Source organism: Typopeltis vanoorti, chromosome 20 (assembly GCF_054136105.1).
Source record: "Typopeltis vanoorti isolate ZY-2024b chromosome 20, IOZ_Tvanoo_1.0, whole genome shotgun sequence".
NCBI classification, from domain to species: Eukaryota; Metazoa; Arthropoda; class Arachnida; order Uropygi; family Thelyphonidae; genus Typopeltis; species Typopeltis vanoorti.
In genome coordinates this window covers 22,597,241-22,624,100 of record NC_143568.1, presented here as the reverse complement: position 1 = coordinate 22,624,100, position 26,860 = coordinate 22,597,241, and the positions used below count along the sequence as shown (strand labels likewise).

Here is a 26,860-nt window from a genome sequence, read left to right as displayed (position 1 = left end):
GCTTTGCTAAAACATTATTTCGATGCCAACTACAGGACAGTTAGAAATACATACCGTATAACAAGACCTCACACTACTAATTATATCACATATAAATACAATAATCACTACGGAAAGGCCACGCGAAACTTCTACATCCTAGACATGATAAACAAATTACCTTTTGAATACAGAAACCTTACAAACTACAATTGCATGAAAAGAGCTCTAAGGACATAGTACGAACATGAAACACGCACCCAAAATACCTTACAAACCTAATGAAACATAATGTATTCGCTCAGGCTTCCAATTCAGCGACGCATCAATACATTCCAAATTATTGTGTGTGTGTGTGTGTGTGTGTGTGTGTGTGTGTGTGTGTGTGTGTGTGTGTGTGTGTGTGTGTGTGTGTGTGTGTGTGTGTGTGTGTGTGTGTGTGTGTGTGTGTGTGTGTGTGTGTGTGAGTGTGTGTGTGTGTGTGTGTGTGTGTGTGTGTGTGTGTGTGTGTGTGTGTGTGTGTGTGTGTGTGCGTGCGTGCGCGTGCGTGCGTGCGTGCGTGTGTGTGTGTGTGTGTGTGTGTGTGTGTGTGTGTGTGTGTGCGTGCGCATGCGTGCGTGCGTGCGCGTGCGCGTGTGTTTGCGTGCGTGTGCGTGTGCGTGCGCGCGAATTTCTCAATCATAGATTTCGTAGCTTCCCAACACAGCAAAAAAAAAAAAAATAATAATACATAATAGCCAACTGGTATCATCCTCAGATAAGCTTACATATAAGCTTCGAGGATGAAAGCAAAGAAATTAGTTCTCATCCAAGATGTATCATATGTAACCAAATGCATGTAATGTACGTATCACGTGAAATCCAATGTATGTAGTGTATGTATTATATGTAAACCAATGTACGTAATGTAAATATCACATGTAAACAAATGTAAGTAATGTATCACATGTAAACAAATATATGTAATGTATATAATAATTGTAACAAATGTATGTAATGTATATAATAACTGTAACAAATGTATGCAATGTAAAAAAAATTCTTTTAAATGTAAATCATGAGTTTACACCATATGTTTGTGAGAATAAGGAAACATAATATTTAGATTGCATATGTGTAAAAAATGTTGTATAATCACACCTTTTCAAACTTGAAAAAAAAATGAGTAAACTACAACATGTAATATTATACAACTTATGTAACTCTGAACAATATAATTGTAAATTACTATTATGATTGTTATATATAAAAAAAACTGTTATCATCATTACTATTTAAGTCCCATTATATGTAGCACAAAGTGCTGAACCTTGTAAAATAATATACTGAATTGATGATCATTGTACATATGTAAATATTTGAAAGAACAATAAAAAAAATTATTATTATTATTATTATTATTATTATTATTATTATTATATAAAGAATCTATTAATATAAGTGAGTATGCAATATATAATATCTAAGAAAGCTTTAGATTTTGAATATTGTATACTTGTTCCAAGAATGATTACCACTGTTGAGGAACTATCTGACCCCAGTCATTAAGGACTAAATTTCTTATAAGAAAAACAGTTATTTTGTGATAGGAATTGGCGAAAAATTTGAAAATAATGTATCTCATCAGTGATGAATTATGGTATTTTTAATTTCGGCACAATTGCCTTAATCTAGACGCCTTAAGACATTGAGAATTTCTGATGACATCATAGATTTTTCGATTGTTGTTCTCAATTCTTTGCACATGAAAGGCTTCTGCATGACAGCTATTAAAAATGAGAAGGATGTGGATAATTGCAGCATCGATCATTCTGCTGTTTGGTTGCTGATATTGTAAATATCTGAATTTGAAAATTGCATTTTTGGCATTCCCATTCAGTGAAAAAACAGGCCTGTGTAGCTCAGTGGAAGTGACGCTTGCATCCTCTGCGCTTGGTCGCTGGAAGTCAGACTTAAGTTCAAGTCTAGTCGCCGACTGGAGGAACTTTTTCTAAGCCTTTCTTCTACCGGTTCCCGAGTTATTCGATTACTGGCACAGGCAAGCGTGTTTTTCCTGCCGGAAATTCGGGTTTTTCGTCCCGTGAACTCAAGGAAATCGACCGTAGAACCCACATTATTTCAGACTGTAACATATCTTGTTAGGCATAGGTACCAAGAGATGGCAACAGTTGTTTGCCAGCATCTTCATCGGTGGCTGCTGTAATGAGTGATAGACATGGGCCAGCTATTTCTGATTGGCTACTGGAGGAGATTGAACTGCTCATTCGGTCTCCAAAAGCTACATAGGGAATATGGACCTCGTCTACTCTCTATAAGGGAATAAAAGGCGTTAGCTGATTTATTTATTTATTTATTTGAAAATTTTGTGCATTCGTTTTCTTTGTTTTTCTTTTCTTTTTTTTAACACTAGATAAAATTTTTTGGCAAAGTATTAATAAGTATCAGTGCACACAGATTATGAATATATACGGTATACAGAAAGGTAAGTAAAGACATACGAATAAAAAAAGAAAGAAAGAAACAGCCGACTGCTGCTATTAACTTCCTATCACACAATATGAAAGACCGGGTTGAAAAACTAAAACCTTTTAATATAATGTATTACTTTATCAATACATTATATTTATGATATATTATAAAAATTATAATACATGTCTTAAAGCAAATTCTAGAATATATGAAAGAATTTAGTTTAATTTCGAGACATATTTAACTATTATAGATTATGAGAACAATTTCGGTAACATAAATAGAGTAAATACATGGGCAAAGGGTCTCTTTAGTTTTTTGCTCTGGAGCTAGTTAGATCAGGATTGTTGAGTTTATTAGTAATCCTTTAGGGTCAATTAATGAGATTTCGGGTGATCTTTTAAATCACCGCGTTTTTGGAGTGCTATCCACGCACTTTAACTGTACAGATAAAAGTCAGTTTGATTTTATTATTCATCCATAATGCCTCAAATCATTTTATCTTTTTCACTTCAAGAATGCAGTTTGCCATTAATGCTGATAAATATTTCTGCACTAGCCATGTGTCCTGCTACCATCTCACCTTCGAATTTCGTTGTTCAATCCATTGAACTACCCTCAGCTTATTTCTATCATTATTATAATCACTAGCCCAAAGAGTTTTTGGTATCGGTAAGTGCAACCTCTCCAAAACGGTATAGGGTTCGTGGATTTAGTGAATGTCGTCAACTGGTAACACTGCGGAAAATTAATTTTTTTTTCAAATATTTTCTAATAATACTCAATTAATTAATTGTATTTACCGTTTTATATGTATGCCAGACAGACTTACTTATTTAGACATTAGTAAAACTATATTAATAAAGCCAATAAAGTAAAGTAAAACTATATATTGATGTAAGTTATATTTCATTAAATTAGCATTGTTGTACCAACCAATGCCTAACACTCGACTTTGTTGGGCAACCTAAATTTGCGTCATTTTGTTCAATTCAATATTTTTGTGATATACTCGTGGCGAAATTTGAAATATTTGTGGAAGAAGAGCGGACTAGTGAGTGAGTGTGTAATAAATACCTTTAAAATGAACAGTATTTACGTTATAGAAGACATTGATACCAGGCCAAAAAATATTAATATAGGTAATAATATTGAAAATACGGTGGTGGAGGTTCGGGAGAGCTTGCAAGATATGAATAAATAAATTGGTGCTTACATATTGTTCTTCACAGGACAAAGCCAGAGACCGAAAATCTGCAGAAACGGCAAGAGATCAGTTGAACTGAAAACAGAAAAAAATATGAGGTCATAGACTCATAGGCCAAAACCAAAATTGCAAGAATAATAGAGAGAATGAGCGTAAACAAATAATTATTCACAGCTAAGCTAATCATGATAAGGGGAGTTATTCGTAAAAGCGCTACAAAATCTGGTTTCCTTGGTACGATATTCCATAATGATCTCAGAATGCAGTAAGGAAAAGTTATAGAATTAAATGCTTGGATAGAATCAATGATATAGAGGTGAGAAATACTGTATGGGGAGAAATGTCAAAGAGATGTTAGAAGAGAGACAAAGTGAAGTCTGTGAGTCTTCTGCCCCGCTATGATACAGACGAACTGAGAAGGAGAGCTATGTTAGATAATTAAATAATATACAGGCTGTGCAGAAGGAATGAAACAGAACTTATGGACCGATGGTCTGAGTTTGATAAAGGGAAAGATTTGTACAGTGCTAAATAGAGTATTCTTAAATGGATTCGGAGTGAGATGTCTCGAGAAAGCATTATTCTCTGAGAATGTGTGAGCAAAAGTCAGCAAACTAAAGCAATTCGGGCGGTTGCAAACGAGTGTGTGTGAAAAACCAAAGTGAATGAGTATGTGAATGAACAACAAATGCGGAATCTACTCTCAGGCAATATTATCGAATGGGATAGTCAATTCAGAATGTAAAGATGGTTGGCATCGAAACAGGATGCTACAGTTTATACACACTAATTCTAGGCATTGCTAAAAATGCTCATGACAAAAAGTTATAGGTATTAGTGAGATTTGGATAACAGAAGAAGACATAGTTACAGGGATAGAATGTGATGGATTTAGTCTTTTCTGGGAGAATAAAGTAAACTGGACAGCGGATGAGGTACTGATGATGACAGCATATGAATTGCACTCAACAAGATTAGGAGTCATTCGGAACAGATGACAGTTTTTATGCGACAATCTAGTGTGAGATCGAGGCCAAACGGACAAAACATAAAATTTGTTGCTGCTATAGGCCCGGGGATGTCATGAATGATGTGAAAGATAGTCAACAGCAGATTAATAAAATGATTTCGAGTTAAGTAATTATTATGGGGGAAATTCAACTTCGGATACATAGAATGAAAGTAGGAAAGTTCACATGGTAAGAAGAATATGGAATTTACCCCCTTATTGAGAGATAATTTCTTCAATTAGAATATAACGAATGAGGCTCAGGGTATGAGAGGATTGGATCTTGTTATAGAATCAGAACACCTATCTATAACTAAGGTAGATACATTGCTTCCAATTGGGAAATTTGATCGGGAGGTAAGAAAATGTGGAAATTCCAGTTAAAAGGGGTATATGTGGAAATACAAGTTTAAGGTAGGTGATTATGATACACTTAGGAAGATACTTACTTGAAGCAGTACCACGGCATTAAGATCTGCAAGGGAAGAATGGTCACAGTACATGGAAGATAGTCAAGGGATATCTAGATGAAGCAATATCACAATGCATACCCAAGGCAGGGTCCGCGCGGTTAGCCTAGTGGCTTTGCGCTTCGCAACCATATGCCTGGGGAAGGAGTGTCCTAGGTTCGATTCCCGTCGGAGACGTGAGGAGCTGAAGGATCTTCCTCAGCCATAGCCAAGTTTGCCGGTCTTGGGCGCAGGCAGTAGGGTTTTTTCCGCCAATTTATCTGGTGTTTTTCATCCCGCAAGCAGGCAAACCGGCCCCTTGAACACACAGGGATACAGCCAAGAATACCTTGAGGCATAGGAGTGACCATTCTATCCTCGTATTTCGGTTACGAAATCCAAGCATGCTTGGAAGGTTGTGGGCCTTAAAGGCCTGTTAAAACCATTGGGATAGATAGATAGATACCCAAGGCAGGAGGGTAAATCGGGTACAAGTTGGATGACTAGTATCATTAAGCATGAGCTGCCAAAAAAGAAAATGTTGTGGAGCATATAGAAGTAGATAACCAGCTATCTTGTATGGAATATAATACAAGCATCAGACAAGACAGCTAACCAGCATTGTTAATAATGCAAAATCAGACTATGAGAAGAAATTAGCGAAAGGAAATCCATAAGATTTTTTTCTTTATGAGTCAAGTACATCTTGACTTGAAGAACAACTATGGATGGATAGCATTAATAAGTGCAGATAGTAGAGAAGTAACGTAAGCAGACGAAATAGTTGAGCTACTGGATGACAATTTTGCAAAGGCATATCACCCAAGTGAAGATATTGTTATGGCAGAGGTAACTGATATGAGAACAGAGGTTGAATAATTAAAGGTGATGCCTTTGAATAGGCTGTTTCATTTTAATTTCAGCCCTAGAAAATGCAAAGTGAGTAGAAGGAAAGCAAAATAATTCCTTTCCATAAAGTAGGATCTGAGTCTGTGGTAATTATAGACCACTCGTTATTTCAGGATTGGTGATGAAAGTTACTATACTGGAAATTAGTCAAAGAAAGAATTCAAAAATGGCTGGATAATAATATGAGTGGATAGTAATATGATACTCTATGAGGGATAGCATAGCTTTGTGGAAGTAATCTATTAACTATTATCTATTAACATGCTTTAGTAATCTATTAACTTTTTTATAATAGGGTAACAGATGATTTGGATGAAGAGAATGACTACATGATAATGCTGCTGAATTTTGCAAATGCGTTTATCAGGATATTATGGAACTCGAAAAATATGGCTATGAAACTGATGGCATGGATAATACGATGGCTGATATTGGCTGATATGCTAAAATGGGAGGATATAATAGAAATGTTTACGTTATTAAAAAGATTTTGTACAAATGATGCAGGAAAAATGTTTCAAACTTGGCTAGCATATGGAGAAACAGAATTCAGGAGAAGAGAGGTAACTAGTGATGTGCCACAGGGTTCTGTGATTGGACCATTGCTGTTTAATTTGTATATTAATGATATAGGAAATAATTTGAAGGAAGTTATTCATTTGTTTCCTGACGATGCTAAGAGGCAGACATGGCTTATAATTTAAATTTGGAAGAGCTTATAAGCAGTTTTATTGTGCGATATCCTCGTAGAGAGAGCAAACATTTATCTAATATTATTATGATTATTATGTAATCGTTTCTGATTAATATTGCTCTTGTAATAAAAACAAAATATCAATTGGAGATTTTCTTATATTTTTGTCTTATAATTCATCAGGAGCGTCGTCTTGCGTGATACAAAGAGCGTGTGAACTTGACAACTGACCAGTGGAAAACTGTTCTCCGGAGTGCTGAATCACGAATGATCTATTTCCAATCTGATGGCATGGTGTGGATGTGGAGGGAGCATGGGGGACGCTTGGGACCACAGTGTGAGTTGTACCCACAGTAAAGTTTGGTGGTGGAGGAGTAATAATGTGGAGTGGGACTATCGGTCGTTGTCCATGGTTCCAAGAAGGGAACTCAGCAGCTTGATATTCTGGATAATATCAAGATACCTACACCGTGGCATTTTTATGGAACAGCCCCTTATTAGTATCACGACGACAATGCCCTATGCCACAGAGTTGCAGCTGTTATGGAATGGTATGAAGAGGTGGTTGTTAAGTGATTGCCCTGGCCTGTGCAGAGTTTTGATCTCAACTCCATCGAACAACTACGAATTGGAGCGGTGATTGAGGTGCAGAGTAGCATGTCCTCGATCTGTCGCTGAACTCAGTGCTACATTGATGGAGGAATGGAAACAAATTCCACATGATGTGTGCCGCACATTGATGGAAAGCCTCCCTCAAAGGGTTCAGGAAGTGATCAAAGCCAAAGTTGGACATACCCGATATTAGAGTTTGCCTGCTAGTATTAATTCTAAATTACTAAAGTTTTCGAACAATTTTTGGTAGATTGTGTGTGGGGGGGGGGCAGGGGTGGATAGAGAGTTGTGCCATAGAGAGAGAGAGATCAGTTTTACAATGAAATGATAATTTAACTAAGAACAGGAAAATGCCACTGATACATCTTTCAAGTCTGTTCTTGAACTCTGTGAATGCACTGTAAAATCGATGCCGTGGTATTGCACGAATTGCGTTTGTAATATTGATCTTGAGTTCATCTCAAAAAAAAAAAAATGGGATTTTTATAATTGCTGAAATATTTTGAAATGACCCAAAAATTTAATACGATTAGATCAGTGGATGTCAAGCTATCTACCTCTACCTGTCCATTTGTTCAGGACGCTCTTGTTTAAATACTGTCGCACATTTAGCTTATAATGACAGGTGGTTGGTCTTTCTGGCAGATGGTGTTGTTTGAAAGATTTAATCTCCGGAATTCATAGACGAAGAGATGCTGCACCATGGCAAGATATCTTTCTCCATTAGCTGTTGATTCTTCAAAGAAGAAAGGGTCTATAATGTGAGATTGTCTGATGGCACACAGCCCATTAACATTTGGAGAATCACATGTATCCACACGTGATATGGATACATGAGATTCTCATGTATCCATATGTATCAACTGGGGCGGTTGGCGTTGCCTCTTCAGAAAAGTTGAATATGTTAAGAAATCCACGGATATTCTTGAGTTCTGATTTCATCTTATGGCAGAAATCTAATCTCACATGACAGTCCACCTCTTGTAACTTTTCTTAACTAGCTGAATTTTGTAGGCATTTTTATGAAATTCGACTTTCAGAAATTTGATGAATATTGTTTTAGGAATAGTTAACTCACTAGATACATGCCTCGCCGATTTTTTTTATTTTATTTTCCAAAGCCCCTGTTACTTCAGTGCTAGTCTCCTCAGTGATTCCGTGTTTCCTAAATCGTCGTTTGTCCTTGATTGATCTAGTTTCTAAAACTATCACTTTTGTTCCTTGTAGTGCATCACCTGTTATCAAATACGTTTCATGTCAATATAATATTAACATATATGATTTCATTTACTAATTTATTATTTTTGTTGTTGTTTATGCTTACTGCGGGTATTAGTGAATAAAGGATAGATTTATTTACTCTTAAAAATGATATAATGAAAATATGAGAGGGTTGGGACAGATTGTTTCCACTTTTGCGTTTTATGATTTAATGTGTGTTGGGAAATAGACAGCACTTTATGTCATAGGAATTTAATTCAGCCATTTAATTTAGATAACTTGTTTTAATGAAAAATTGGATTAAATGTTAAATCATATATTGATTAAATATATTATTATGTGAAGGAATTATAATGATTTCGTGAGGCAGTTTCGAATATTCCGCTGGTAACACAAGAACTGTCATTCGATGTTAGCTGTCGACATGGAGTGTGTTTTCCTTTTTATTTTTCTAAATTTGTAGCAGTCAGTTACATTATAAATCCTAAACCATTGCTTTGGTTGATTACACAGGAGCCTTCTCAATAATTGGTCTTTACTGTGTATCAGTATATATTTTCGGTTTTGGGAAGTGTTAATTTGTGTTTTTATTAAATATGTCTCTTCCTCATGGTGTTGAAGCGGCTGGATGGGTGCCTTTCGTTTTGGTAATTGTGGTAAGTTTTCAAGTTGAAAATGTTTTGGAAGATATATGGATTTTATTGAGAGATGTAGAAGTCATTTTCACAAAATGGGAAAGCTTGTGATTGACTATGCTCTGTCATTGTACTTGTGGAGTATGTGTAGCAGTATTATGCACATAAAATATATGCTATTTCAACTTCAGAAACAACTATACACATTATATATATATACACATACATATGTATATATGTATGTGTGTGTTCTTTCTTGTGGTTATATCAGTTACTTTAATAAAATTTTTGTTGTAGGTGTTTATCAGAACTTTTAAGACCTCTCTTGTGTATGTATATGTGTGTGTATATATATATACACACACAAACACACATTGAAATTTCTGAACCACTGTCCATTTCAGTTGCAAGCCACTGTTCTTTGCTTCGCATCACCAACCTGATAAAAAATACTTAAGCGTTTTTTTGTATAATAAGCAGCAATGTTGGTACTAGCATGGCTTCAACTAGTCTACATTGTATTCAGTAGGCAGATATATTGTAGTATGCAAATTGATTGTGGTATGCAAATATGAGATTGTGTGGTGAGGTTTTTCTTTCTGTTCAACATAGTTTCCAGCTGTGTGTCTTACACAGCAGGGTTTCCATATTTGAGTATTGTACACCTTAGTCTCTTCCTTCTGTATGAAATGTATGTCAGCATAAGGCCTCTGACTCATTGCAGAGGGTCCCATTCTCTCTCTCTCACACACACACACACAGCTCATCATACTATGATTTAAATATATTCATTGTGTCTACACACACAACATTTTCAGACAGTGCATTCCAATCACTCACCCACTCTCCATCCAAAAAAAAACCCTACTCGTTTGCTCACACCTTTATGCAGCCTCCAGGGATGGCCTCATGTTTTCTGCCTGTCTCCAACCATTCTGAAAAATCTCATCCACATTAATCTGGTAATTACTCCTGGCCAACTTATATGTCTTGATCATGGCCCCCCTCCCACCTTCCTTCTATTCACTAGGCTCTGCAGTTGACATTATCTCAAACTGTCATTCCAGTGACCTGAAACTGACTTAGTTGTCTCTGAACCCTCTCTCAATATCTCTTCATCCTTTTAAAACCAGATGACCAAGTCTAACAGTAATCCATATGTGGCCTGATCCATGAAATTTCAGGTTGCTATCCACTATCACTCTGAAATCTTTCATCACCTTCTCCAAGGTATCTCTATCACTCTGTATCCCATCTTTGCTTCCCAAGTTTTAAAACTGTACACTTTGTTACTGTCAACTGGTAGCCCCCACTCACTCACGAATTCACTCAGTCTATTGAAGTCCCCTTGCAAGACCTCAACATCCATTCTACTTCTAATAGCTTTCCCCAACTTTGCGTAATATGCAAACAACTGTATATCAACATCCAAGCTCTTCCTTATGTTATTTACATACAAAATAGCTCCAAAATCTGCTCACTATGGGCTAGCGATGCGCAAAATACAGCCTCTTTCAGTCATTCCTGCCTTCTCATTGTGTGTGTTCTGTTTCTACTAAAGGAGCCCTGGTGACAGTGAGTATTCCTACTGTAAAGGGATACCTCCCTAGGTGGTAGACGACTTTCATTGCCTGGTGAAATACCACCATCTTGCTTATTGGGTAAAGTGGTTATTACAGTGTTCCTGAAGCAAGGGTTCCAGTTTCTGTCCCCCCAAACCTTTGATATATAGTGTGAATGATACCTATTAAAAGCATGCTCCACACCCTGAAGGGATCCAGTTAGTGTATGGACAGAACCAGATGGTAATGCATGTTTTAGGAAGCTTCCTGATCAACTGGCATATAATTTCACTGCTAGGTAATGCCTTGAAGGAGGGTTTGTAATGGTATGCAGGGGCACTGTCGAGGCCATGTTGTGGTTTGAAGCCTGGATGCTCTATCTGTATAAGTGACAGCTTCATGAGTATTTTTCTCCTACTGCATATTCTCCTTCTCTTTTTGATTCACCTTTTAAACCATTAACTATGAAACTAAGCCTGAATAAGTATGTCTCTGCAATTAAACTGAAAAATAAACTTCTCCCAAAATTCAAAAAAATAAATAAATAAAATAAAATTTTAACTCAAAAAAAACTCGCAAAAAAAATTTCATATTCACTATATTGTTCGTCCACAGATAAGACCTTTCGACATTTCTGCGCATGGCAGAAGTAGAAGAATCCATTCTGATAATAGGGTAATCAATCTGTATTGTGGGATGAGTTGTTTATTATTCAATCAATCATCAGTTGCATCAGTCTTGGGACTGGTAGCTCAGCAGCAATTTCCTCCATTCGGCTCTGTCATTGGCTTTCTTCTTAACCTCCTGGTAACTTCTCAAACCTGTGCTGTCTTTGGCTTGGTCAAGAAAGCTTTTCCTTCATCTGCCTCTTCTTCTTTTCACCTCTATTTTGCCTTCAGTTATTCTTTTCATAAGTCCATGTCGAAGTATATGTCCAAACCACCTATCCCTTCTAATTTTGATCAATTCAATTAGAGTTTTTGTTTCGTTTACCTCTCTCAGTACTTGTTGGTTTGATTTTTTTTAAATCCATTTTATTTTGTTCATGTGGCGCCAGCACCACATTTTAAAAGCCTCCAATCTTCTTACATCTTCTCTGTTTATTATTACACATTGGAAAATTAGCTTGTCTTTTATAGACATTAGTTTTTCAAGTGGTAACTATTTTGCTTTTATAACAGTTGGAAAATTTTAATTATAAAGCACATGATTTCGTGTGTTGGTGACAATTACGTACATTGTCTTATTCCTTTCTCCCCTTCAACATGAATTGACTCTTCTTCACACCGAGCCAACTAAGGTTCTTTCAGTTGTGGGCGTACAATACCAACATCCATGGTATTAATGTGGCATTGACCAAATGACATTTTAGTTGAATGAATGTTTGTCATTTAATGACAGCCTTGGCATACTCATTTAACAAAAACCTTCCAACAGAGTGAATATCAAAGGTGTAAAAGGAAAGTAAAATTGTTCAACTCCACAAAAGTAGTGATAAGACAGGCTTTGAATTATAGGCCAATCTGTGTATTTGGAGTTGTGTGTGAAAAGGGGTTATTATGGTTAAGATCCAGAATTGGGTTGATAAGCAACAGAATTCATGATGCATATTTGTTAAAGTAGGTTGTAGTACAGAGTGATAAATGCATTGGACAATGGGGATTTTTACTAATCCATTATAGTTAAGCAAACCTGAGCCCAGTTAGTACTTGGAAGGGTATTCCACCTGGGAACTCTGGGTGCTGCTGGCATTAATTATTTCAGGATTGGCTGACTGATAGGTATCAAAGAGCTAGATATGGCAAGGAAGCAGAAGGTTACAAGTGGGGTTCCATAGGGCTCTGTACTGGTACCCGTATTGTTCAACCTTTATATCAATGATATTGTCAATGGATTGCAAGGGAACATTCAGTTGTTTGCAGATGAAGAAGCTGGGAAGAGTTATCAGGAATAGTGCAAATGTGGCAGCTCTCCAAGAGGATTTGAATAAACTAGACAAATGGGCAAATGAATGGGTTTCAATGCAGCAAAATGTAGTCTTGAGGTTTGGGATCCATTGATGGGAGGATGCATACTAGATTGGAGGAGGTAGGGGAGACAAGAGATCTGGGGGTGATGATTGATAGAAAACTGAAATTCAGGGAGCATATTGCGAAAGTGGTGAGGGTAACTCGGAGGATTGCTGCAATACTGAGAAAGATGCTGACCTGCAGAGATAAAAGAGTTATCATTCCATTGTATAAGACCCTGATCAGACCACACTTAGACTATTATTCTTAGATTTGGTCCCCAGCATTTAAAGGGGATAAATTGACTGTGGAAAGGGTACAGAGGGATAACAAAGATGGTTTCAGGACTGTACAATATGAGTTATGAGGATCGACTGAGGGAATGTGGACTGCAGAGTTTGGTGGAGAGAAAAAGGAGAGGTGATATGATTGAGACTTTTAAACTATTTTGAGAGGCAGTTACAGGATAGATATTGGAGCGTTCTTTCACTTGGTGGAACGATGACAAGGGGCCATCCCTGGAAGTTACGAAAGGAGGCTGTGTGCAAAAGGGTGAGGAGTGGTTTCTTTGCATAGAGGGTGGTTGAATCTTGGAATGCATTGCCTGAGAGAGTGGTTGCAGCTGGAACAGTCAATGGGTTCAAAGAGTGGTATGATAAACTTTGTGTTTCTTAAAAACGACCTTCCATGATGAGTCTTTTGACTCCATGGAGGCCTGGATAATAATAATAATAATTATTATTATTATTATGTCACAGATGCTGCATTTACTGGCAATCCATTTGGAAAGACGAAAGCCTGAATTTCATTTAGGATACAACAAATATATACATATCTGGTGAGGTTTACCTGCTGAAAACAGGTAAATCTCACCAGAGAACATGCATGATTAGCTAATAATACTCTAGCCCAGTAATTTTCAACTGAAAATTTCGCATGTGTGGTACACCTGCAAAAGCTTCACAGGTGTACCACAAGATTTTGATATAAAGGAATAAAAATTGATGTAAAAGAAGTTTTTTTGCACGTTTTACCTACAAAGTATTTGAGGAGCCATAGGATTTATATTGCATTGAACAGAATTGTTAAGAGTGAATAAAATTTATGAGTATATTGGTATAATATAGATTTCTTATACTTGTTATTAAAGATATGCATCATTGTATGTTTACGGATTTCTCCAGTTGTACAACGATTATAGCATATGCTTGCTTATATTGTAGCATTGTCATTAGTCATTGTTTGAAACAGTCAGTATATTTCTTAATACTTGAATGGTGTGCTGTAGAATTTTAGTAATTAGTTTAATCACGTCGCCGTCAACATGGATAAAATGCATCACTCCTCTACACTTCATATCCATCATATATTTCAATGTAATATCAATGGTATTACAATTTTAATATGCACTTTGCATCTACTGTTACCTGGACATATATATACATCTTGGCTGGTTGGGTGGTCAAGCAAGACCATCACCAGATTAGATCGTGCCCTGAGGCAAACAGTTAAATATATAGCCCCTGATGGATTATAAGACAAAAATATAAGAAAATCTCCAATTGCTATTTTGTTTTCATTACAAGAGAAACATTAATGCAAAATAATTACATAATATTAATTAAATGTTTGCTCTGCATAGATATCGTACAATAAAATTGTTTATAAGCTCTTCTAAATTTAAATTATAAGCAATGTCTGCCTCTATCAATATAGTTGCTAGACCAACAAATCTTTCTTGGATCATTGCTGTTCACAAATAATTTTTAATCAGTTTAAGCTTGGAAAAACTTCTTTTGCAACTTGCTACACTAACAAGAATTGTTAACAATGTCCTTAGGTTGGTGGTTACATTGGGATAAATTTCTACAAGATTTTGGATATATATATATGCATATATGATAAATGGTGAGGACCACTTTTCTCTTGTATTATTTTTGAGAGAATTTTTAATTCTTCAAATAAATCTATTGCATCTATATCAGATGTTTTGCTATGCTCAAACCAGTTTCTAAGAGTTTACAAGTATTCACTGTGCCCTTATTAAGCAGCGCTGTGAGGCAGCCTGCCTCTATGCTACACCCTGTTGATGGTACAGAGTTTTGGTGTGTTGAAAACTGCTGCTCTAGCCTGGTTTAGGAGAATGGTCTGAAAAGTTCTCGGCCTGAAAAATGAAAAACAAATTTATAAATTCAAAATTATTTTTATTTTTCAACACAATTTCCCTTAAGACTAACACATTGATTCCAGTGATGCTCCAGCACTATTATCCCATCCCTATAGTGGTTCTCAGTAAGATCTGCAAAATACCCCTCTACAGCCGCAATCACCTCTTGATTCGAAGAAAGACATTGACCACTGAGGAAGAGTTTTATTATTGCGAAGAGATAGAAGTCAGAGGGAGCCAAATCTGGGGAATAGAGTGGGTTTTCCAACAATTCATAGGGCATATATCTTAATTTTCCCATTGCCAAAACACTATTGTAGGCAGGTGCACTGTCCTGATGAAAGATGATTTTTTTTTTTCTGCAAACCTGGTCTTTTCTCACGAATTTTTTCATCTAGTTTGGTTAAAGATCAAAATAGATTTCCCAATTATTGTTTTACCCTTTTCAAGATATTTAATAAACAAAATACCTTTAGCATCCCAAAACACCGATGGCATGACCTTTCCTGCTGATGGAACTGACTGTCTTCTTTGACGCTGAACAACCAGCTTCTGTCCACTGTTTTGACTGCTGTTTGGATTCTGGTATGTAATGGTGAATCCAAGTCTCATCCATAGTAATAAATCAATGCACAAAATCAGTTTTATTCTTGTTAAAATGCTTCAAGCATTGTTCAGAGATTTTCATGTGAGTGTAATTTTCATTGATCTGCTGTGAGCAAGCACAGAACTCATCTTGCATAAAGCTTTTTCATATGCAATTCTTCATGCAAAATATATCCTACATATTCTTTTGAAATGCCTATAGTCTCAGCAATTTCACACATTTTGACTCGTCAGTCATCCAATATACCATATCGTGCACTTGATCAATGATTTCTGGTGGTGTTATACTTTTTTAGACGTCCTTCACTTGAATCATCTTCAAGGTTGGTATGGCCACATTTAAACGAGTTTAAATGTGGCCGTACGGCAGCTCATTTCTTAATTGCTGAAAATGAAGGAGAAGAATGCTCATAAACTTTTATGAACTTCAAATGAATTTCTTTTGGTGTTAAACCTCCTTTTACAAAGAATTTTATAACCATATGATACTCGATTTTATCCATTTCAAGGGAAACAGCCAACCCTTTTGCCTCAGACAGCTGTATAAAACAAACTACTTGATAGGATGACTTGCAATTTCACATGGACGCTTATGACAGATGTACCAACTTAGAAAAAAAAAAATCAAAAAATCTCTTGCCGATAGTTTTGCCATCCATGGTCAAGACCAAGAACTTTTCAGACCATCCTTGTAGTTGCTTCAGCCATTATTCCAGCTTACGCATTTCATTTAACAAATACATGTTTTGCTGCAAGTCAATCTTTGCATCAGCTATTCACTTGAATAGTTTTGATGGTGCAAGTTTATTATGGCATCAGGTAAAAAAAAAAAAAAAAAAAAAAAAAAAAAAAAAAAAAAAAAAAGCATTTTATCATATTTTTATCCCCCCCCTCCCCCCGGAATTTTTCAATATATATATATATATATATATACACAGGGTGTCCCAAAATTCACACAAGAAGTAATTTTGATAGAAAACACAGGTTTTTAATTAAAAATTGTAATTTCTTATTGATTCATAAAGTATACAGTATAGGGTTATGCATGGAATAGCATATCGGGTAAATGGCCTCCATGGCTTTGCTGGCACATACACTCTTTTGTTGAAATTTTCCATGACCGTTTTGCATAAATGTGGCTGAATTTCGTTGATACAGTGCTCAATTTCCTCCTTCAAGGCGTGGGTGGTCGTGGGCTTGTTAGCATAAACCTTAGACTTCAAAAAACCCCAAAGAAAAAAGTCCAACAGCATTAAGTCACATGATCTGGGCGGCCAATTATGATCACCAAAACGGGAAATTACACAACCAGGAAATGACTCATGCAGTAATTGAATTGTTTCTCAGGCTGTATGGCATGTGGCACCGTCTTGTTGAAACGACATGTCGTCCACATCCATATCTTGCAATTTAGGCACAAAAAACTGGATTATCATGTTGCGATAGCGAGCACCATTAACTGTTATTGCCTTACCAGCCGCATTTTCCAAGAAGAATGGACCGATGATGCCTCCAGCCCAAAATCCGCACCAAATAGTAACACTTTGTGAATGCATTTGTTTCTCAACAATCACTCGTGGATTTTCTGAACCCTAAATGCAACAATTTTGTCGATTAACGAAGCCATCAAGATGAAAATGAGCCTTATCACTGAAGATGATTTTGTTCGAAAAATAAGCATCCACTTGTTGTTGTTCCATAATCTATTCAACGAACTCTCTTCGCTGTGTGTGGTCAGTAGGCTTCAGTTCTTGAGTCAATTGAACTTTGTAAGCATAAAGATGCAAATCTTTCATGAGAATATGCTGTAGAGAGCTTCTTGAAATGCCCAATTCAAGATCACAGTGCCGAATTGATGTTCCTGGACTCTCAGCAACACTCTCACGAACTGCTTCGATGTTTTCTGTTGCCAGAGTGTATAAGATCGCTAATTGATCCAGTTTCCTTGAATTTTTTAATTAATCTTTTCACAGTTGCTGAAGTTAAATCACTATTCCAACCATATTTTGTATGAAATTTGCGAACTGTAGCTGCCAAACCTTCATTATTTTTAAAATATTGCTCAACAATGAAAATGCATTGTCCTTTTGTGTAGCGCTCCATTTTTAATAACCCTGAACTGTCAGCTGTCACGCTGTCCTTTTTTTCTCTCATTGGCAACACTTTACCGCACAAATGGCGCTAAATTTAAATCTTGCGTGAATTTTGGGACACCCTGTATATATATGTGATTCTTCCACAAAATGTTTTGCAAGACCTATAGTATATCAGTGCAGTGTGTGTGGGCAAGTGGAAAAAGGAGGAGCAATTTGTTCACTTTTTGAACAGCTGAAGGTTGTGTTCTTTGGGGAAGGCAGAGTGAGGCTAGTTGTTCTACAGAATAGAAGTGGATGAATTGAAAGAGGAAGCAGAGCAGTTGTTATGATTTTGGGGAAAAGTGGAAGAATGATAGTGGCCAATTCAGCAGATTATAGCCCATGGAAGTATCTGTAGAACAGGCATAAGGCAGGAATGAAACTTCTGTGAAAAAGGGATTGAAGTGGATCAGTGAGAGAGGGATCATTAACAGAATTGTTCTTTTGGATGGCATCACATGCACAACACCAACTATGTGAGCAGTATTCCATGGTTGGTGGGATTTGTACAGAGTTAGCAGCTGTAAAGATGTAGTGTCTTTCAGAAAAACAGTTTTATGATGGCTGCAAAAGCTGTGGTTGAGATGTGTTTGTACTAGAAAATGTTGGAGGTCTAGGTCCAGGGAGAGAAATCTTTGGATATTCAGTTATTATTGAAGGTTAGGTGAAGGGATGTGAGCTCTTTCTTGGAGATCAGACTGGACAGATTTTTGCTGGCATCGAAGTCTACATTGTTGTCCTTGTCCCATTAAAATATAGCTAGGATATCAGAGTTCAGGATGCTGGTCATAGTGGATCTTGAGGGTTCCAACACATGAAAAGGAGGAATGCAGTGTATAGGATTTGAAGTCTGTGAGAGGAGGTGATTTATATACAGGAGGAAAAGAGTGAGTGAGAATACAGATTCTCGTTCACTCTTTTCCTCCTGTATTTCTATCTCCCATCAATTTCCATCAACTATTTCCCATCAATGGTACTCCAGCATTGATGGGAAAATCTGAGGAGATGAAACCATCCACTGTGATTCTTAGTGCGCAATCAGTAAAAAAGGTTGGTGATCTAGTTGAGGGTGAATGGTTGACCATAGAACAACAATTTGCTAAGTAGGCCCCTGTGCTAAATCCATTCAAATGCTTTTGAGATGTCAAAAGTGACCACGAGTTTCTCTGAATTTTTCCATGACGAGTCCAGAGGTGAGTGGTGAAGGCTGTAGATTGAGTGACAGAATCCATATTGCTGGCTATATGGATTCTGCCACTCAATCCATATAGGCAGTGAGACATCTGCCACCTAGAATTGCATTATGTCTTTAAATCAGCCCATCCATTAAAATAATTTTTTGTGAGTTTTTTCTGAAATTCCTCAGTTAGTGCATTGGCACTTGCAAGAGGCTTTGTGTATGCTATATATCTGAACACTGCATGAAGAAGCAGTGTTCAGATATTATTTTTATTATTATTATTTGACACCTCCAGGGAGTCCGAGGACTTATCCAGGGAGGGTACCTGCTCTACAACTCCATATCCACCATTCAATCACTAACTGTTTGTGATTCTCTGGGAATACCAGTGGTGGTCGGTGGTAGATGGCATTGGTGTAGTTGCAGTCAGTTGGTGATTGAATGGTGGATACGGAGTTGTAGAGCAGGTACCCTCCCTGGATAAGTCCTTGGACTCCCTGGAGGTAATTTTGCAGCCTTTTGGCTGGAGATTGGATGCGCTATCCAGTTGGCCAGCCAAGGCCATATACAGCATGTTTCAAAATATGCATATTATTATACTGAAATTAATTAAATGAATTATGTAAAATAACTTTTAATAAGATTTTTAATATCATATTCTAAACTTGATTTGACCTGAAAATTTACAAACTAAAATTTTTTTTAAAAAATTGATTTACAGTTAATCCAAGAAAATCGTGGGAGTCAGGGGTGCCGACCCCCCCCCCCCGTGCTATTCAAAAATCCACGTATAACTTTTGATTCCCCAAAAACTTAACTACTAATAGCCTACTGTTGACTTAGCAATAACATAAACTGTCGATTAACACATATTTTGTATGGTATGTATGTACAATGGCACACCGAGGTAGGGTGTATCATTGTGCATTGTATTTGGCTCCCCTCCCAAAAGAAAAAGGAAAAAACACTAGAAAATTTTCTTTTCCTAATTAAAGTTGTGTCGTGTCTTCTATTTCTATACTACTTATGAATTAGTAGTCGCATAAGGTGGGAATACCCTATAACTCTCGAGAATCACAGCCGCTGTGAATGCAAGGCGAAGTATTGCTCAGTTGGAATGAGCGCTACTTCGTTTGCCCCAGCCCTACCAAAGGAGATCACAGGTATCGTATATTGGCAATCACTGCAGATGCTCAATCATAGGTCATATGCAATACGTAGTATGTATTTTCAAATCGTCTATTTAACTCGACCCCCCCCCCCCCTCCCCAAGATTAAATCTTGAGTGCACCACTGTGTATGTATGTATTATGTACTATATTCTTACAGCTAGAGAAAAGAAAATCATAAAAGAAGTGAAAATACATTTACAGTACTGTACAGTATTTATCGGTACTGCTGCGGACAAAGAATTAAAAAAAGTACGGGAACGACACATCAAAAAATTTGAGAATTTAAAAAAGAACTCAAACTCCAAACCACAACTTCCTACCGACATGGTAGTCAACCTTTCGTCAATTAGTTTTAAACCTGAAGCACTCGACACTCTCTCATGTGGCCACAACTTCACTATTGCACCCAGAAGAATACCTGCTGAAGACATTATGATACAAATTGAACGCGGGATACAACACACCTTCCAAATCACGTCACCAACGATATTAGACTGGATGTAGCTTGTGTTCTGACCAAAGCAAAACCACCAAAAACCAGCATGCCCAATAAGGAAATTAAATCACTGCAAGAATTAAAGAAAAACAAGGAAATAATAATCATCAAAGCGGATAAAGGGAAAGCCAGTATTGCTTAGCCAAAAGGATTACACAGACAAGCTGAATGCTCTATTGTTAGATCGGGCTACTTACTTCCCTATTGAGTATAATCCCACCAACTCACAAATTAGAAAACTCCACAGGCTCCTTAAGAAGGTCACTTCTTGGCCTGTAGAAGTCACTAGTCACTAACAAATTAAAACCGTTTAACTCCATACCCCCCCCCCATATATATATGGACTCCCAAAAATACAATACATAAAGAAAATGTGCCATTACGTACCATAGTGGATGGCATTGATCCCCCCCCCCCCCCCCCACATACATACTAGCTAAACATTTGGCCAAAGCCCTCACACACTATACTGGCAATACACCTTCACACGTAAAAAACTCAGCCCACTTCCAAGCCAGCATAGAAAACTTTACACTCAAACACACTGAAGTGATGGTCAGTTTGATGTCGCCTCCCTATTCACAAATGTCTCACTCAAAGAATCCTTAGAGCTAATCCAAGCTAAATTTCCTCCCAATATCACAGCCCTATTTCAGTTCACAATGAACTCTGGCTATTTTGTTTGGCAAGGAAAATTCTACAAACAAATAGAGGGGACAGCCACGGGTTCTCCACTCTCCCCACCGTTGGCTAACTTTTATATGGAGATGTTTGAAGAGAAAGCTTTAAACTCTGCCCCACAAAAACCAACCTATGGCTTCGCTATGTTGATGATGTGTTTGCTATTTGGCCACATGGCTCCGATGCACTCCTGTCCTTCCTAACACACTTAAACAACCAACACCCCAGAATCGAGTTCACCCTGGAAGAAGAAAAAAAACAATTTCCTTCCTTTCTTAGACACACTTGTCACTTGGCTCTCTTGGTAAGAGTTTTAATAATGCCATATTGTTGAGCAGGGTGGTGGTTGAAGAGTTTGTGAATGTATCTGCTGTGTGCATGGGTTTTCTATATACAGTGAAGGAGTGTACCGTTGGGAATGCGTGTAACTACGGTGTCTAGGATGGGTAAATAATTGTTCTTTTCTTTTTCCATTGTAAACTGGATTCTTGGATGTAGGCTGTTGAGGTGACTGAGGAAAGAGTCTAATGTATCTGGGCCATGAGGCCAAATAGAGAACACATCATCTACATATCTTAGCCAGATAGAAGGTTTGAGAGGGTCTGAGTCTATGGCTCGTTTTTCAAATTCTTCCATATAAAAATTGACAAGAGGAGGTGAGAGGCGGGAACCCATGGTGGTTCCCTCTATCTGCTTGTAGATTTTGTTCTTCCAAGAAAAATAACCAGAATTGATGGCAAAGGAAAAGAGATCTAAGATGTCAGAAGGAAAAACGTTTTTTAAGAGTGTTAAAGGGTCAATTAAGGGAATATTAGTAAACAATGAGGAGATGTCAAAGCTTACCAATATGTCTGTGTTATTTAAGGTTAAATTTTCTATGAGGGTTTTAAAATGGATAGAGTTTTTTTTATATCGGATGTGGAAAGTCCAGTGATGGGTGTCAGAGAGCTGGCCAGCTGTTTTGACAGCTTGTAGCAAGGTGTGTTAGTGGCATCTACTATAGGTCTTAGTGGGGAATTGGGTTTGTGGATTTTTGGTAAACCATATATTCAGGGGAGATGGGAACAGAAAGGTTTGAGTTTTTTCGTGATTTCCAGGGGCCAGGAAGACACTTTTTTAAGTAAATTTTTTGACTTGTGTTTTTGTGGGGTCATGTTCTAGCAGGGTGTAGGTAGAGCGATCTCGGAGGATAATCCCTATTTTCCGATTGTATTCCATGATTGCGAACGACTGTGGCATTACCCTTATCTGCTCTGGTGATGACAATACTTTTTTCTTTTCGTAATTTCATGAGAGCGACGCGTTGGGCGGACGATAAATTACTTTTTTGGAGGCTGAGCATGTCTTGGATACAACCCACAGGATCTCATGGAAAAAACCACCATGCTCCACCACAGCAAATTGAAAAAAGAGAGACTATTCTTAGAATCAGCAGCAGCAGCAGCTCTCAGGAATCAACCAAATCTCAACAAATATGGTTGCATTAAGCTTCCTAAGATTTGGGAAGCGCTTATCACCACATTCCAGGCCACCTACAACTGCCCTTAGAGGGCGTTCCACCTAGATAGGACTTGAGTGTCACCCACTGGTGGGGCTTATTATTGTGTGTTATTTGTTTTTATGTTACATTAGTTTTTTATGTAATCCCTGAAGATGTCTCATTTACTGAGACGAAATATATAGGAATTATTAAATTCTGTTTTAATCCTTTCTGAGTGCTGTAAAAAAAAAAATCCATTAAGCCTCCAATATATGTCCTCACAGCACTTAAGCCTCTACACACCATATGGTGTTCTATTAGAGAGATTGGGTCTTTGGAGAAGCTGAATGTTAGCAGTTACAGTAAATGGATGTGTATGTTGCATTGTTAAGGGTTTTGCTTATTATTTATTTATTTTTTTGCTTTGTCTCTGGGATATTAAAAAGTGGAATGTTCTGTTTTTGAGTAATTTTGGGTTTAAATACATGTGTTAATTGTCTAGTATTTTAACTGTTGTTTTTGAAAATAGATTTGAGCAACTAGCATAGTTGACCCTAGTTCTACGTCCTAAGGTTTGTAAACCCGATTGTTGCAAATAGCTTATGATGTGAATTAGCATTCAGGTATAAGCCTATGTGAATTGGACAATTCTATAGATTGAAAATGTTAGTTATTCTGAAGGAATTGTTATTAGGACTCCAAAGTAACATCTAGCCATTTACTTTTATGTAAACTTAATTCAGAGATGACAGTCTAAATGGCAGAGGAAGATATTAAGAATGGTGATTATGAGACCATATAGCCTAGATATCATCACTCTACCCAAGTCAGATATTGATTTTAACAATGAGGAATTAAGAGCTTTCTTATCAAAGAATTCCATGTAATAATTAACTGGAATGAAATGGGGTCCATTACTCTTCCCTCATTTTATAGATAGAATTTATGCTGCCATTAGAAAAAATTGGACTGCAAAACATGGCAAAAAATCACCAAAGTATAGAGCGGGAAATTTTCTTTACTTTCTATAGTAAAGAAACACCCTTTCTTTACTATAGAAAGTAAAGAAAGGGTGTTTCTTTCACTAGAAATATTTAGAAAAAGGAAGAGATGAGTCAGATTGATGGGATTTTTTTGAGTATATAACAGACCTGTGGAGTCAGATTCAGAAGCAATTCTTAGTTTACTGGAGTCACTAAAAAAGTACAGACTCTTAATGAATTTAAATTGTAATATAAATAATAGGTTAAAATTTTCTATTTCAGAGATAAGTTGATTGACCTATTTTTTTTCAGGTTATATTTTTAGGATATATTTTAATTTCAAGTTCTTCGCAAATTTAAAAATAAAACATTTTATGATAATTTATATATTATATTAATGAAAGCGGTATCCCATGAAAAAATTCACAATGGCAAAAAAAAATATCAGCATAGCCCACTGTTTTTGAACACTTTACAATAACAACAGATGGGAAATGTAATGTGTGTCAATATATTGTAGAAGATGGTGATGCAAAAATTAGTAGTTTTTGTGGTTCTGATAAAAATGTACCTACAAAGAGCATCAAATTTAAAAAGACACTTGCAGCATTTTCATCCTAAAGTGTTAGAAGCTGTGAATGAGAAAGACAGCAATAAAAATATTCCCTCTACTTCAAGGCTAAAGAAAGATCAGAAATCTACTGGAGACCTAACACAACTACCAAGATTCTTTATATCTGACAAAGTTATTGTAATAATTATACCAGAGAAGTTAAAAAACCACATCATTGAAATGGAAATGAAGAATAGTGTATCTCTATCTTTTTTTTCTTTTTTTTTTTTTTTTTTCACAGCCAGCCTTTTTAGGCTTAAATGGAGAAATGGCTAGAAAACTTAGTCTGAGTCAAAGGTACCATTAATTGAGGATTCAGAATTGGAGTTTAAGGTTTTATATACCGACTCCACATCCCTGGTATATAGTATCATTCATTTTTCTGTGAAGTGGTGTCTGTGTGTTTTTAAGAAAAGAAGGGATATGACCAATTACTTATTGGAGCAGGAATGCTAATTGTTTAATTTAAATAGCAATTTAATTGCTAATTTAACTGTTTAATTATTGAATTTTATTTGGTTTGTCTGCAAATACAGCAGGTGGATATCTGCTATCAAGCTTTCTTATAATTGTATATATACAGTATCATTTTAATTTATCATTTATATGCCGTGATATAAATTCTTTTTTAACGTCAACAAATAACTGATTAATTTGTTTAGCAGAACCACTTTACTTAGAAGATCTTTAATTATATAAGTAAAAAATGTATAAATAGAACTTAATTGAAATCCTAAAATAAGTTTCATGAAGCAATTGATTGTGTTGTTTTGTTATTTATAATTTTATTTTTCAGTTTACATTCCTGTTCTCAGCTTTAGTTGTGTATTATTTTTGGAATCGTCGTGAAAGTGATCGCTGCTCAGCTTTGGTTTCAACAGTTGGAATAGCAGTAATCTTGCTGACATCCTTACTCTTGCCTGTAGATATTTTTCTTGTCTCATTTATGAAATATCCAAATGGGACCTTTAAGGTATGCAACATTTGTTTTTCTACAGATATTATATTATAATTACAAAATACCAATTACTTAAAGGCATCCACTATATATTGTAAATTATATCAGAGGTTCCTATATCTTTTCTGGGCAAATTTCAAAATGGGAAATTTATGCTTAGTCAAACTGAAGATTCATAGAGAAGTATTTTTTTTAACAATAATTAGTATGGACCATTAGGAAAAGGAGCAGATATGGAGATGATTGGTGTGTCATAATAAAATGCATTTTGTGATAGCATTCTTTTGTAGTTAGATTACTTAAAGTTGCCACCATAGTTGAAGCTGAAACCACTTTTAGCATGTATAATGTTGACATATAATTTTTTATTTTATTTCATTTTATTTATTTATTATTTTATTTTATTTTTTTTGAAATGGCAAATTGTGCCAATAATTGTGTTGTTTTTTTGTTTTTGTTTGTTTGAAATACATCAAATGTTTGTCCTACATTTGATATATTTCAAATGGTTCACTTGAAGTACATCATTATATCAGTAATAAATTGTTATTAATATTATAGAACTGGCTATTCTTTCACCAGGCTATATAATTGGAGTCTCAGAACGAGGAAGATTCTGCAGGAATGGAAAGAATGTATGGTAATCCTATTGCACAATTGTGGTGCAAAGGCCGATGCATCCAACTGTCAACCAGTTAGTATCTCAGAAGTGGTGGTAAAGATTTTGGAATTGGTTGGGGCTCACATTCACAAGTTAATCTGTACTTTGCAATGAACAGCATGGATTTACTAAGGAAGGTCATGTTGAATTAGACAAGGGGAATGGATTTTGCCAAGGCTTTTGACAGAATACGGCATTGAAGAATGTCACATGAATGACAGATATCAAAAAGTGGCATACGAGGGATGCGAGTCTGCAAGATTTCAGGTAACCAGTGGCATACCACAAGTATCAGACCTTGGTCCACTGTTATTTAATCTGTACATTGTATATTGGGAAGGATTTGACAAGCGACATACAGCTATTTGCTGATTTGCAGAATGATTTGAATAGTCTGGAATTGTGGGCATCGGAAAATGGATGTTCAGTGTCAGTAAATGTAAAGTCATGCACTTTGGCATGATTAGATATCCAATATTATATTTGTGCCTGTTTGTCCTACATAGCAGATTCCACATGTGCAAGTGATCCTGTGTATTCCCCCCCCCCCCTTTTTTTTGTTGATATATATATGTATATATATATATAATATTTCAGAAAATAAAATTTTCACATCACATTCAAACCACATGTCAAATTAGCAACTCTGATATACTTTCCTGAGGACAAACTCCATTCTCTAGTACATCATGAAGCGTGACTTGGTCGACTATGGACAGATATGAAGATCTGCTGCCATTATGGCCATGCAGGACTGACAGACCACACTTTATACACCCCTTCATACAGGATTAAATGGATGAAAACTAACGTGCTATATAGAAGTCATTACAGGTCAGAGCGAACATTATTAGTCAGCAGTAGCTATGAAACCTTCTCCTTACCTTAAAAAGTATGACTATATCAATCTGCCTGAAATTTCTTCGATGGTCATCTTAAGATCAATTTCTACAACTATAATAACTTTTATACA

At 36.4% G+C, this 26,860-nt stretch overlaps 1 protein-coding gene across 1 annotated transcript in view; it reads left to right on the top strand.

The window, feature by feature from the left end:
• The first annotated feature begins 8,501 nt into the window (after positions 1–8,501).
• The window catches only part of LOC150095279 (lysosomal cobalamin transport escort protein LMBD1-like), a 259,870-nt gene continuing 241,511 nt past the window's right edge, over positions 8,502–26,860 (top strand). Inside the window, exons 1-2 of the mRNA XM_090410049.1 lie at positions 8,502–9,205; positions 25,065–25,241. Of these exons, the coding sequence (XP_090266175.1) occupies positions 9,146–9,205; positions 25,065–25,241 (237 nt within the window). The 5' untranslated portion in view covers positions 8,502–9,145. The remainder of the gene's footprint in view (positions 9,206–25,064; positions 25,242–26,860) is intronic.